General features: G+C 44.4%; 1 protein-coding gene across 2 annotated transcripts in view; it reads left to right on the plus strand.

Moving 5' to 3' along the window:
• ESR1 (estrogen receptor 1) overlaps positions 1-13,383 on the plus strand; it is a 219,508-nt gene extending 206,125 nt beyond the window's left edge. For both annotated transcript variants that reach the window (XM_090279987.1, XM_090279988.1), the window contains 2 exons: positions 9,194-9,377; positions 13,133-13,383. In XM_090279987.1, the coding sequence (XP_090136113.1) occupies positions 9,194-9,377; positions 13,133-13,367 (419 nt within the window). In that variant the 3' untranslated portion in view covers positions 13,368-13,383. The remainder of the gene's footprint in view (positions 1-9,193; positions 9,378-13,132) is intronic.
• The last annotated feature ends 1,422 nt before the right edge of the window (positions 13,384-14,805 follow it).

The following is a 14,805-nucleotide window of genomic DNA, read 5'->3' on the forward strand; positions in this document are numbered from 1 at the left end:
TTAATCAAAGAAGTTGACTTTGCCCAGTTTATATATGAGGATTTCCCATGAGGTTCACTTCCACTTGAAAATGGATTTGAATTCTCAAAATGGTTTGAAAATCGCTGAACTAGGTGAATTTAAGGTCTCTTTTAAATCCATAATTCTGGAATTCTCTATCTCTTTTTTGGAATATGATAAAACCTTCCTCTTCTTAAGGAAAAAAATGAGATAAACTTGTCACAGTCATGTGACACTTTTTCCTGTAATTTTCATCCCCTATAGCGCTCACTTGAAATCATGAAACTGATAACACCTAATGAGTATATGTATGATCTACATGTCCACTTGTTTCTCTGAAATAATAATTTTTGACACTAATTATATTTTAAAAAATAATCAGAGAGAGCTATCAGCCATTTCATTTCTATATCTCGTAAAAAGGGGAAAACTATATCTGAGACTTTGTAGTTCTGGAGATAAGCATGCAAATCAGAACAAAAAAGGCATAACCTTTATTAGAGACAAGTGCTGAACATCACAGGGTATTCGATTCAGGATGGTGTGAACCTGTGGATTTAGGCCAATTGTATGTTCTTATGTAGTAAGTCATTTTTTTCCTGGATTTGATGTTAAATCAGATGAATGTTTACTAATGCTTTGTAAACACTACTAGTGTGTAATGACTTGGCAGAGGATGTCTTTTTCATTATTTTATTTATGTAGTGCCTATTCCACAAGAGATTTAAAATGGCTTACTAAATTTTATTCACTGTAAAGGGAGTAAACCTATAATTGACAAAATCTGTAAAAAGGAAAAATAATATGAACAAAATAATAAATCCAAGAGTCAGATTAGCATACAGAAGTATACCAGTACAGTTCCTAGGAGTGGGCCACAGATTTGGCTCTACATTTCCTGTGCTTGGCCAAAGTAAAGAGGGAAACACATTCCATTGGAAGTTTCACAGGCTCTCAATAAAAATAAAATAAATTAGACCAGTTGTTCAACATAACAACTTTCTTAGGGAAATCTCTACAAAGTCTGTTTCTCACAAGCAGGACTTGATAAAGATTATCTGGTGAGCAACAGGAGTGCAGACATTTGGGGTTGCCAGTCAGGGGAAGATGCATGTTTTGATGTTCAGCTGGATGCAATTAAGGCTAAAGGCCTCCTATGAGAGATGTTAGCGACTCATGGTATTGACAGGATGAGCTCAAGCTCTTACTATTGCATCAAAAAGGGTGAAGGTCAAGTGCTGGGCGACACCAGGGTAGGCAGTAGGATGCATAATGTGGAACAGGGAGTATCCAAATGAAATTTCATCAGGTGGACCAGAACAGCAGTCAAATCTGCAGTCTGCCTGTTTTGGATCACTTTTCTCCCTAAGCGTCTGGTGCAAATGTCCAGGTGTGTTCTGCTCACTGCTGCTATGGAATATAATTAATCATCCCAATACTTAACAGTTCAAAAAAAAGTTGAGATGCTATTGGTCATGAATCGGGACAGGGCACAAAGGGAATGGCTTGTGTCTTCACCACAAAGCCCAGGGCCTCAGATAGGGAGACTCATCCGTTAGGGGTCATTTGATAGCCATGAGCTGGGGTCATGAAGCGTCTTTATTCACATGCTGGCAGTTAATGCTGGCTGTTGGCGGGGACATCAGCTGGAACTGTGAACTGGGATGCTTGCCGGCAGTCTCTCCACGTGGCCCGGGCTTGCACATAGCGTGAGGCGCTCTCCCTCTTACAGACGACGAGGGCTCCTGAAGCAAGTCCCCCGGCTGACAAGGCAGAAACTGCGTGGCCTTGTGTGACAGCCCCTTCGAGGCTGAGAAACATCACTTCCAGACTCTTGTTTGTTTGTTTGTTTTTATTATTATTCTATTACTGTTGCGCCAGCTTCTCCCCCTTTGCCCTCCTCCGCCCAATACAAGTAAGTCATGGGTCCACTCAGACTCCAGGGAGGTGTGTAGATTGTAGACAGGCATGCTGGACTGGAGGTCTTGTTATCTCAGAAAAATACAGCCTGCCTCAAAGTGTAAGGGCTGTTTCCTGTTCTGTGTTGTGGCTCTATTGTCCTTGAAATGCCAGGCAAGACAAGGTGAGGTCCAAGGAAACGCATTCATCCAGGTGGTTTTGGCCTTTTTCTGGGAAAACAAATGCAGCCAGCAAGACTGCCTGAGACCGGGCCATCTCCCCAGAACTCAAAGTTCCACACAAAACCTTGTGAACAGACTCCTCTGTAACAGACAGGCTGCACGTTTTCCATCACTGTCTCTTTAGAATGTCTTCTTTTTGACCCCAGAACCTTACTGATTGACTGTTCAAGGGATATGAAAATAAAAAACCTGGCTGTTTCTGTATATATTACTGATATAACTGACAAAAATATGTCTGCTAAGCAAAATACGGATTCATAATGGCTTTATCTTAAAAGGTGAAAGGCTAGGATACTATTTATTACAGAAATGAAAAACTGAAATTTTACATATAAAAATAAGACACATGGTTGCCACTTAAATTATTTTTAAGTGCACATTGAAGACTTCTTCTCAAGTCATTTGAATTAGTTCATCAGTTTCATGACCTGAAACTATCACTAAGAGTTTTTTGTCCTTTGAGCCAGTTTAAATGTATTGATGTACCAAGTATTTATCTTCTAGACCATCTAGCAGATTTCACTGAAAATTATACTAAATTGATAAATGTCACTGAATCATTAGCATATGATTTCATAGTCACTCTGTGCCAAGAGGGTGCTTGTGAGTATAGAGTGAAGCCAAATAAACAGGACCGCCATGTTCTCCTGTAGGGTTCTGGCAAGAACTCTTATCTTCACTGTGGTCCTTCTTACTTGGAGACCACTTAGAAGGGAACTTGGATGAGTTTGTGACATTATAAATACTAGTGTAACAGTAAACATTACTCAAGGATTGTTTTGTGGGCAGGTGCTTCACCTCCCAAGTAAACAATCACACATCCGTGGAAAAACGGAAGTTTCCTACCTCTGGCTAAATATTGTTCAGAGCAATACTCTTTTTGTTCAGTTCATGAAATGAAAAGTCAGCTCTGGCATGGCACAGAGCAATCTCTTTGAAATCCTCAGTGGTGTTGGGAGCTGCATCTTTGAGTCATGACTGACTGAGCATTCCGGCCTCCTGGACTTGCCCCTTGGCTCTTTAACTTATCCATTGCTATGAATTATGTTAGTATTTAGAATGAATGGTTAGCATGGCAGGGGATGTGAGGTGGTTCTAGACTCTAGATCATGGTTTCTATATCAAAATGTGACAGTATTTATATTTGGGAAGGGAAATGACTTCTAAGTAAACTATGCACCCTAAGGCCTTAGAAATATTGAAAATGGCAATAAAGGAGGCAGGCAAAACATCCCTGTTGACTTTACTTCTCCTTATACAAGTTTATTCAATCAGTAAACCATAAAATATTTATTATCTCACACTAAAGTAAGACAACTTCTATAACAAATAAGTTCCCACATGTACAACGGCTCACACACAGAGAGTTTATTTCTTGTTTGCTCAGTGATGCTGGGTACATGAGCAGGTTACTGTCAGAGCCTCTCCCATGTGGTGGTTCGGGGACCCGGGGCTCTGGAATCGCAACTGGGTGGCTTCCAGGTATTCTACTCTAACCAGGCAGCAGAAAGGGGAAAAAGCAGGGAGAACCACATGTAATGAGGAAATGCATGGAGAAGACATCCTCAAAGTCTTTTTTGCATCATGATAAGGCACTTTTCACAGAAAGATGATACAGTCCATGTTTTCAAGATTTTACATTTTAGTGGCTACCATGTAAAGAAACCATGGTAGTCATGTGATTCCTGGTGCTAGTTGTGCCTCAGAGTCCTTGATGGAGAGTGTTTGAAAAGACAGGTGTCAGAACTCCACTTTTAACTGCCAGTCAGCAGGTTTGGATGGAACTCCATCGTAGATTCTGAGAGACAACCGCATTGGAGAACCACAGAACTTAGAGAAAAATCTCTTAGAATTGCCAGTAAACAATACCAGTCTAATAACACTTACACATCCCTTTGAGTATCACAGAATGAAGTAAATATATAATAGTTTATCTGTGCGCATAGTTTTAAAAAAAAATCAATGTAATTTCATAACTATCATACAAAGGAGAAATGATGTTAAACTAGTTTAAAAAAAAATTATACGTATTTCAATGTGATGGCCGGGCTTGACTATGGTAAAAAACATAATAAAGCAGTGAAATGCTTACCTGCATTTATAATGAATGTTTGGGTGTAAGAAGATGGTCAGGAGGTTTTCTGTGCTAGTAAGTGCAGGCCTATGAAAAAGCCAAGGCAGAGATAGACGGCCTGAATAAGAAAACTAAAAACTAAACAAAACCTATTTATATACGATAAGAATAAAGACATTAGATTAATTTAGTGATAACATGCCAATAAAAACCAGACAGTCAAAGAATAATATAAATAAATAAAAAGATCATTTGCAAATGAGCTGGGCTTTATTATGTGTATTGTCAAAGTACAGTAACGTCCTCTGGTGTGATATAGGATGAGGAATTACCCAAGTGTATAGAAACATATATTCCATCTTAGTAGGCCATGGCATCAAGGCAAATATTCATTCTCTGAGACTTATTAGGGTCATATCCTTTGACGTGACAATGGAGAAGAGATGATGGGTTAGAAAAAACAAAAGAAAACAAAAAAATAACACATATACGCGAGAAACCTCTGGAGACAATGTTAATATAAGGCAGAGAGACAAGAACCCCTAAACAATTTTAACATGTAGTTTTCTCACAATGGATTTCTTATCACGTTATAAAATTATTTAAAAACATGTAGGAGGGAAGAACATGATATTTTGTCAACATCTACCATTTGATAATAGTTGATTCTAATTTTGTGTTGAAGAGGCCTGCATCTCTTCTGCATTTTTGCAGCCAGGTACATTGCTTTTGTAAGTACAACTGCACAAAGATCATTTAAACTAAGGGTATAGTGGAAAAGTTTATGTAATATATCCAATTGGAAGACTGCAGAAAGTCAATACATTACTTTATTTTGAAAAAACATGCATTTCCCTTAAGCTTCCCTCTCTATAGCCAACTTGCATGCTGGACCTTTATGTACAGCCTTGTGAAGGTTTTCAAAACTTCTCAGACAAATTTTTGTTTGTAGTAGGGTGGGTTCAATAGGACAGTCAATAAAAAGAAATCTTTCATTTCATTGTTTGGGACTGCCCTGCATGTTGTCGGATATCTAGCCTCTCCTACTAAGAGGCTGTGACCACCATGGGCTGTTCGAACACCCCAAAAGGGCCAGCACCGTCCCCAAGAAGAATGGCAGTCACAGGCGGAGCACAAAACAAATGTGCTGCTCATCAAACTGTCAACTTCGAAGGCCCTTCTGAACAAGTACACTATTTGCTTGTGGAAGCAATTCCCGGCTGATGCCCCAAAAGGTTGATCTGTCAGTTAATCACTGGGTGAACAGGAGAAGAAGAGAAGTTCCTTTTCATCCCAGTTGAGTGACAGCTTCCTGGTCCACACCAATTATTGTGGACTTGAGTTTTCTTCGCTGTCTTTTTCTTTTGAGTCATTTCCTCTCATTTTGGTCAAGCTGCCATAGACTGAAGGACTCCCCTGGGTCCACTGTCCCATTCTTCCTTTTAGAAAAGAACCAATGTGGCCTTGCTTGAAGAATTTGTCCTCAAGCATCTGGTAACCACGGGCCCCAGAAGTCCTCACCTCTCTAGGAGCAGTTAAGTGCGTCCAAGCAGCGGTCAATGGCAGGGCCTGCTGGCCACCCCTGGTCGTGTTAGTGCTTCCTTCCCGGCATGGCCAAGTGCATGTGTGCCCTGCAATGTCTATGCCTGCGTTCCTCCAACTTCTGGAAGCCTCTGTTACCTGGAAGCGTGATCAGGGTGAGGTAGAGGTTACGGTGGAGTGGCGAGCAAAAAGGAAGAAGGAAGAGAGTGTCCAAGCAGAGCGAGAGAAGGCACCAGTGAGACCAAGAGAGTGAGAAGGATTGAATTGTGCTCTCATATGGTGGTGTCCCTGTGGCCTCGCTGACCACCCCTGGCCACCGTCCGATTTCTCCCCAGACTCTTCCTGCAGCTCCCAATGGTGGCTGCGAGATTCAGAATACGCAGAAGCCCAGATCTGCCAACGACACTGGAAGACTGGATAATGACATGCAGATTGCTTTTTTCCATCTTCGGAATTTGGAGCAACCTTGAGAGTGGCAAAAGCTTGCCTTGTCGTAAGGATGTTTCTGAAGGTCGTAAGTGTCTGACCCTGCCTCTGTGCTTCTGGGAACAGCGGTGCAGCCATCCAGGGTGGCAGAGACCGCGTGGGATATGGAAGTGACCAGCAGCCCCATTTTGCTCTTGTCAGAGTGCCTGAAGCATCCCAGGAATTGGGGTTTCTGTTGTTTCTTCCAAACAGCCTTTTAGGGGCAACAGGTAGCACATGTGGACCACATTTGGTCAGAACAGCCCAAAGGATGGCGGCTGCAGTTGTCAATTACTGGCATTTTGCTAGGACTGTATTTCTATTTCTGAGTACACTCACACAGCCAAGAAGCATCTGCGGACGAGGCTGAGATGATAGGCTATATTGATGCCAAGACAAGACTAGAAAAACAGGCTTGTTCTGAGAAAGGCCTGCCTCCCAAGAGCCGGTGTTAAGAAAATTCTTTCTCCACAGGCAATCTCTGCTCTTTAGGCATTAACACTTGGAAGAAAATAAGGCTTGGAACCTTTATCATGGAAAGTGATGCATGCACACAATAGGTTCTCCATGACAGCGTGCTGAAGGGACAAATCTACGTGTTCATGTGGACACATTGAAGAAGGGGGGAATCAGCAGACCAAGAGAAAACTTCACATCCTGGAGTCTGAGTGCCAAGGCTCTTAATTCCCTTGCAAAAGGCATAGTGCAGTGCTGGCCCTCGGGATGTCTGGGATTCTAGCACATTCTGTTCTAACCTTGTGCCCACGAAGAGGAAGGCCAAATACTGTATCTTCCCAGGCAGGGATATCAAAGCTATTTGCTCCTTGAACAAGAATAGGGTTATTGGTGAGTGGGGCTGGCATCCTGGGTGGTAACAAAAAAAAGAAATTGGCAGAAAATACATCACCCAAATTGGATTAACTCATCTCTGTGGCCTGGGCAGGTTCCCAGGGTATCCAACCACACATGAGGCCTCTGGGTCTTGTGAGGCTGGAATCTGTGTGATGACATAAAGTGGGGCCACCCTGGACCCCCAAACCACTGGTGCACACTTTCCCTGACATCTGTTACCTCTGGGACAATCCTAAGGCCACTGGACGTCGGCCTGTTTTTTTTTTAAGAAACGCGTTCTTTCTCTGCCAAGAGCCCACATGGAACATAAGTGAGGTAATCCAGCAATCCCTCCCTATCCCACTGCGAGTCTGCTGCTTACTCACTCTGTGCGCTCCTTGCTTTGGATCAGGGTGCCTTCGCATACCAAATGCTATGTTATTCTTTTCAACTGCACGTAAGCCCAGATCCTGACCATTCATTGTTGTTGTTGTATTTGTTGTAAAGATTAGCCATTTTTTCGTTCTGGGCAATTACAACTCTGTTTACTATGAGTTTCTTTGTGTAAATGTTTTCCCCAGAGCCAGCCTACGGGCTGCTGTGTGAACCATTACTCATCCCCACAGGACTGCTACAAAGTCAGGGGATGATAAACTTGGGAGCCTCAACTTGAAGGTATCAGGGAGGATGCAGGTGGGGTGGGGTGGGGGAGAAATATATTTATGAGAGAGCCAGTGGGATGAGTAGAAATAAAACCAAAAATATATTGCTCCATATGTATCATTGGGAGAAAAGGTCACCTCACCTGCTTTCTGCAAGATAATACACGAGAATTAGGCAGAATGGAGCTTATTCTGGAGTATTTACTTGATAGAAAAATCCATCCTTGTAGTCCCAAGACAAGACAGATCCATCCTGACCGCCTCCTGCTCTCAATACATTTCACCTCTTTACCAAGCTTCTTCTTCTGGTCCTTGGGCTGAGTGCACAATTTAGTTGAATAATCAGGACTTTTTCAGTTACAAGTGCAAGAAACCATACTCACTATCTTAAGCAAAAAGGGAATTTATGGATTCATGCATCAGAAAGCATACTATGAATGCTCCATAGTGAAATCAAAAATGTAAGAAGCAGGGCCATGTTACTGGAACCAGGATTCCCCTCTCCCCACCAACTGTCACTTCTGCTTGATGTTGGAATGCTCTGTTCTGCAGACAGGAGTTCCATATACTATAGGAAGATGCCACTGGGTAAAAGTCCCATGTTTTCACCTTTCCAGCTCAAAAACCCCAGAGGAAAGTATTTCTGCCTCATGACTTCCTATACAATTCCAGAGGAAGCTCTGATTTTTTCTGGAATTGTATGTGGAGGTTATGAGGTGGGGCTAAAAGACTCTTGTCTAAAAGACTAGAGTGGCCTGCTTGGTTCTGAATCTACATGTGGTCCAGAGAGTGAGACCTAGGGCCACTAGAAAGGGAAGAGGGAAAGAACATGCCTGACAGTGAGAAACAGCCCTTTCCACTCTCCTCCACACCACCCCCTAAAACCTCTCATCTGAGGATAAAAAGTACTGGGATGCTAAACCTGACCTGAAAGGTAATAGTAAGTTCAATCCTACCTGGAAAAATTACCTGTCAATCACTTGGCAAATCACTTTCACTCTTTCTGTGTGGCTCGCCAAGAGGTTACTTGTCTCTTGAGCATCTCCCATTACAATGATCAGATATGGAGTTGGCTTGTTGGGGTGCATTCTCACTATTGCTTTCTCCTATTGATTGAGTAATCTTGGTTAACACATCTCTCTGCCCTTGGTGTCTTCATTTGAAAAGGATCAATATTTCCCCTCTCACAGGGTTGTCGTCAGCATTAATGGGATAGTTTGTGTTGGTGTCAAATGTGCCAGAGAGGGGGTGACTAGTGGAACCATCATGGCCCCAAGTCTAACAGTGCCCTTCCTGAGACTCTTGATGAAAAACCCTGGAAGTTGGCTCACAGATAGGAATTTTGCATAGTTGCCTGGATCAGATGGGTCCCAAACTTGGTGCTGACTCAGTATGATGTCCCACACACACCTTCAGTCTCCTAGACTTCATCCTCTTTGAGTTTGTCTCTCTCTCTCTATTTCTCTCTGCACATTCAGGAGTGTACACATTTCTGTCCAGCACTCTGAAGTCTCTGGAAGAGAAGGACCATATCCACCGTGTCCTGGACAAGATCACAGACACATTGATCCATCTGATGGCCAAGGCAGGCCTGACTCTGCAGCAGCAGCACCGGCGCCTGGCCCAGCTCCTACTCATCCTCTCCCACATCAGGCACATGAGGTGAGGCATCCTTCTGTTCCTTATAGGACAGACATAAAGAAAACAAACCCCCAAACATAGGTTATAGCTGGCCCAGGAGGGGCTGGTGCCTGGATGCAGGGAGCACACTTAGAATAGTTTCTGGCACCTAACAAAAATAAATGCTTTGAAGGGGTGGAAGAAGGAGGCTTTAAAGCTGTCTGGGGTTTAGGGCAAGTGTCAGAGAAGGCTTCCTAGGGGGACTGATATTTATACTCAGTTTGAAGCATGTGCAGGGTCTTATGGGGGGAAAATGTGCTGCGCGCATGTCAGGGGGAGAGGGAAATTTTGGTCCTTCACTTTGTCCCACTTAATCAAGGAAGTCTGTGAGGGCACCCATCCTCTGAAGGTGCTGGGCTCGTCCATTGTGGTTCCTGTGTCAAAATCTCCTTACTTCACTTAGAAATCCTAAACGAGAGACTCTGCCCAGTTGCCTCATGGAGGGTCAATGCTGCCTCACCCATCTCTCTCACATCTCTTCTTGTCACCTCCCACTGCCGTGACCCTCGTCCAAGCCACCATTATTTCCTTCTGGGGTTCTGCACTAGCCACCTAACCCTCCTGCTTGCCTCCATGCTCCTTTCAAATTCATTCTCCACGATGAAGAGCAACCATCCTAATAGCAAATTTGATTCCATCATTTCTTTACTTAAGACCTTGAAATGGCTTCAATTGACTTTAGAGAACAGTAGAAATCCCTTTGTTTTGCTTATGTTACTTTTTTATGCTCTAGCCCCTGTTTAACTTTGTAGGGTTCCCCGCGCTCAGAGCTATAGCCATAAACAACTGTTCATTGAGTCATGATGGGGAGTCAACTTCCAGCTGCAGATGGGCTGGGCAGCTCTGTTTATCTCTGCTGGGCTCCCTCCCACTTCTGTGAGGTAGCTGATTGAGGCTGTGCACAACTGGGAGACGGCTTCAAGCTGCAGGCCGGCAGCTTGGCCAGGTGCCTCGGTGCCCTAGCCTCCTGTCCCCACAGGTTATCCGGGATATATTATTTTCATAGCAATGGCAGAGGCATAAGAAAGCAATTCATCTTGGACAACTTCATTTTAATATTTTAATTAAGTATGTCTACTAACATTCTATTGGCCAAGCAAGCCCCAAGATGAAGCCCAAAGTCAAGATCATGGACACATGACACAAGGAGTACATATTTCTGAACAGCAAGCTGATCTATCATAGCTTAGATATTTTCTGTTGGAACTGAGGAGGGATCTTACCAGAGGAGATAGAACCTTTCTGTTACAAAAGGTGAAAAGTAGCCTCATTTCCGTTCTACATAGATATGTAAGTTGGCTGGCCAGAGGCCAGCCTTCAGGGAAGAGATGAAGAAAGTGGTGGATATTTTACTCCATGAAGGCCACAGAGGTAAAGTGGAGACAGTAGGGAAAGAGGTAGCCATTTGTGACCCTGGGCTTACACCAGGACCTTAGGAATAAAAAAGTTTCCTTTTCTTAGTGGCTATGAGGGAAGAAGGGCCAGGTCTCTGAGAAGGGTCAGATCAAATTTTAAGACTTGCAAACCTTGAGACTATGGGTCAAATGTCAAGAAGTTTGTCCATTAAAGTCCCAGGGGCCACCCTTTCTGGAGACAACCTTGCAAATTATTAGTTTCTTGAGAAAATAAATGTATCTTTCTTTTTTTGTATACCCCATAGTGCCCTGTATAAAGTCTCATACATCATATGTGCTCACAGCATTATTGCAGAGTGAATGAATGAATGAACGAACAGATTATCTGAGTATTTTCCTTACCCTGTGAATTTGAAATTCCCAAATAATGGCTTCCACTTGGCAGTTTGGGAGAAAGTGAGTATAATCTCTGTTTTCAGGGATTCCCCCCAAACCCCCAAGTCACAGACAAAGGTCTCACCTTGGCCAGGTAGAGTAGGTGACTGTATTTGGAGTACACATTTCCAAATCTTCCCCATTTCTTTGGATGAATATTACAAAGAGGGGAGTGGGAAATATACCAGAACAACATAATCCTCTACCAAGTTTTCTGACTGAGGCCATAAACTTTTCCTTCAAGAAATGTGAAGTTTTTACTCTGAGCTAGGAACGTCAAAGATGTTGTAGAAACCATGTATTGTAGATGGAAATTTTTCTTCGTTGCTGGGTTTTCAAGTCTATTAACTACTTTTCAGCATTAACAAACCTAATTAGTTAATATCAAATGTATCTGCACTGAATTCACAGGCCCTGCTGGTTTTACTGGAAATGTATAGTTGAGGGGGACAATAATTAGCGAGCTCTCTAGAGCTTCTGTCTGAATTGAGTGAGAAACTGGAGTGAAGTTGCTATTCTTTTGAAAACTTTGATCATTCTTTCTCTCTCACCAATACACACACACACACACACACACACACACACACACAGAGTAATATTTTGGTGCCTGGTTGCGGTCCATCTAAATCACAGAACTCTGTTTTGTTAAGCTTGGGCCGAGCCATATGTAGTTCCTTAGAGACTTCGACACCAGATTTCATCTGACTGTAAATGTGATTCATTAGGTTGCATGAGCAAGACAGTGTCAGAGCCAGGGGGCATTTCCCTTTACGGGCACTTTAAATTAAAACAAACAAACAAACAAAAAAACCCACACAAAATGCCGCTTAAACCCATAATTTAGGCTGTTGTGTTGTAAGGCCTAAGCAGCTTTGAGGCTGTGTTTTCATGGCAGGCCTCCAACGTAAGCTGACTTTTCCCCTACTGAAAATGCAAATAGATTCTAGGACGTTCTCTTGGTCCTGCCTACTCATGAAACTTTTTAACATTTCAAGATAGACAATAGCTGTTCTATTTTTTTTTTTCTTGGTAGTGTGGTGGGACAGAGCAGAGTTGGGGCTGGTGGGGGTGGGCAGAGCAGGAGTGAGGTAAGAGAAGTGCCATGTGGCTGCATTTCCCCATGTCCATTTCATCCCTATTTTCTGCATTTTCCCCACATTCTCAGCACTGTCATGGGCCCACAGGATGCGCAAATCGCTGCCCTCCTTGAAACCTGCAGTGTGTGTGTGTGTGTGTGTGTGTGTGTGTGCACGCATGTGTGCTTAGGTCGTCAAGAATAAATATAAATACAGACATCCATAAACAGAAGACTGTCAGGTAGGAAAATAGGGAAACAGAGTAATGTCAAAGGGGATGGCCGAAGCTGCAGAGGCTTGAGGCCACTGCCATGGGGTGGTCGAAGGCCTTTCCGAGGAGGCAGCATTTGAAGATCCGAGGGAAGTACATGCCAGACAGAAGGAACAGCAAGTGCAGGTACCCTGAGTCTGGAAGTAAAGGGAGCTCCGTTTCTTCAAGGGTTAGCACAAAAACCAGGGAGGGGCGAGCGATAGACAGTGTTTGGGAGCCAGGCAGGAGGAACACGGAGAGGTAGGTGGAAACCACATCAGTCGGACCGTGTAGAGCTGAAAAAGACATTGAGATTTTATCTGAGTTCAATGGGAAGCCATTCGAAAATTTAAAACACGGGAATCTCTTGCACTGTTTTCCACATTTAAAAAGAAAACACCTCCTGTTTGGCTGTGTATCTTATCTGCTCTCTGTTGAGAAATAACACTGATTGAATAGACTCTCATTCAAGTCAGGGAAGAGACCCTAGAGGGGCTCTTGAAACAGGAAGCAAGACTGGCACTTGTCTTTGGAGTTGTCACTTCCGCAGGCGAGGAGTCTCTGCAGCCCTGGGGTTTGCGGGGGGCTGAAGTGGTCCTCTCTCTGTCTTCCCGCCCACAGTAACAAAGGCATGGAGCATCTGTACAGCATGAAGTGTAAGAACGTGGTGCCGCTCTACGACCTGCTGCTGGAGATGCTGGACGCCCACCGCCTGCACTCCCCGGCCGGCCGCGGGCACGTCCCCGCCGAGGAGATGCACCCGGCGCAGATGGCCACCTCGGGCCCACCTTCATCGCATTCCTTGCACACGTATTACATCAGTGGGGAGGCGGAAGGTTTCCCCACCACGATGTGAGAGCTCCTCCCCCCCCCCACCCCGTACCCAAGTGTCTGAGAATCCCCGCAGCATTCTACCCACGTCATACGCCACGATAGCCAAATTCTGCTCCTGAACGCACTCCAGCATGCAGCCACCACCACGGCTTGGTAATATGAGTGGCCGTTCGTTTGCTTACTCGGTTCCTAGCAGCACGCCTTCTTTTGGGAAGAGCCAAAGGGATGCCAGGGCTACATTCTTTATCACAGCTCTCTTTCTCCCTCTGCTACACTACTAAGCGCAAGGATTCCTGTCGCTTCTCATAACTGAACTCGGTCTACAAGCTGGGGCTCAGAGGAGCCTGTGCATTTGAGCTACTTGTTGAGAGCCAGGCCTGGAGAGGGGACATTTCACTTCTGTGAAGCACTTTTTAATGAATCTAAGCCACGGGAAAAATAAAAAATTGAAAGTGGCTCCTTTCACTGCTGACTTGGAGAAAGCTAGACCAAGGGTTTATGACAGCATCCTCTTGTATTCCTATAGTAACATATCATTTTATTAAAGGAACCCCTTATAGCCTTTTTGCCCTGTTGCTTGGCTGTAGCCAAATATTCGGTGATTGTCTATTCATTTCCCCTGTAGGCATACAAGATGCACACGGGGAAGGGGGATACCCTCGTCGTCAAGACTTTGTCCACCAAACACACTGCACCTGCAGATTTGCTGCATCCTCTCGCGTTGGTTTTTGAGACCACTAAGTACAGGTCTCGAGTCCTGGTGAATTCTTGCTTCCCATGGACCTATGGAAAATAGCGAGTTGATCCCAGTTAAGTCACCTCCCCATATACGTGTCCCTGTGAAGGATAAAAATCTTTTTTTTTTTTTTTTTAAATTTTCGTTTTTGTTGTATAGAAGAGAGCCCTCTCCCCCCAGGACTTGCGGTCACACCCGTTGCGGTGCGGTCTCCCACGGACAGCAGGGGGCGCTCTGCTTGGATCTTCCTGGCGTGCACCTTACACCGAAAGTGAATCAGTCCTGTGTGGAGTGCCCAGCCTGTGACCAAAAGCGCTTTAAATGAGTGGGCACCCAAGTGACACTTTCAGCCGTGGCTAAAATAGTCCATGTGCATGACCGCTGTAGGTACTGGAGAGGAAGGGAAGCAGCGAGGACACGGAAGGGGTCTGTAAGGCTCAGGGTGGCCCTGCCGCGGGGCAGTCCTCTTCATTTCCCCGTGGGGCCCTGATTGGACAGCTGTGTCCCTACAGTGGGCCCAGCACACTCTGACGCCAGGGAGGGGCCTGAGAGGAGGAGCACTCCCTCCCCAGGCTCCTGGGGCCTGTTCAGGCTGTACATGCCCTCGGTTATTCAGACGTCATCCAAAAATAAGGAGGTGGCCTTGGGGGCGGGGAGAAAAGCCTTCCCCCAGAGCTCATTTCATTTAACTTTATTAGCCAGAAGAGCGAAACTAGAATCGGGC

Source organism: Furipterus horrens, unplaced genomic scaffold (genome assembly GCF_987537825.1).
Source record: "Furipterus horrens unplaced genomic scaffold, mFurHor1.1.pri manual_scaffold_6, whole genome shotgun sequence".
Taxonomy (NCBI): domain Eukaryota; kingdom Metazoa; phylum Chordata; class Mammalia; order Chiroptera; family Furipteridae; genus Furipterus; species Furipterus horrens.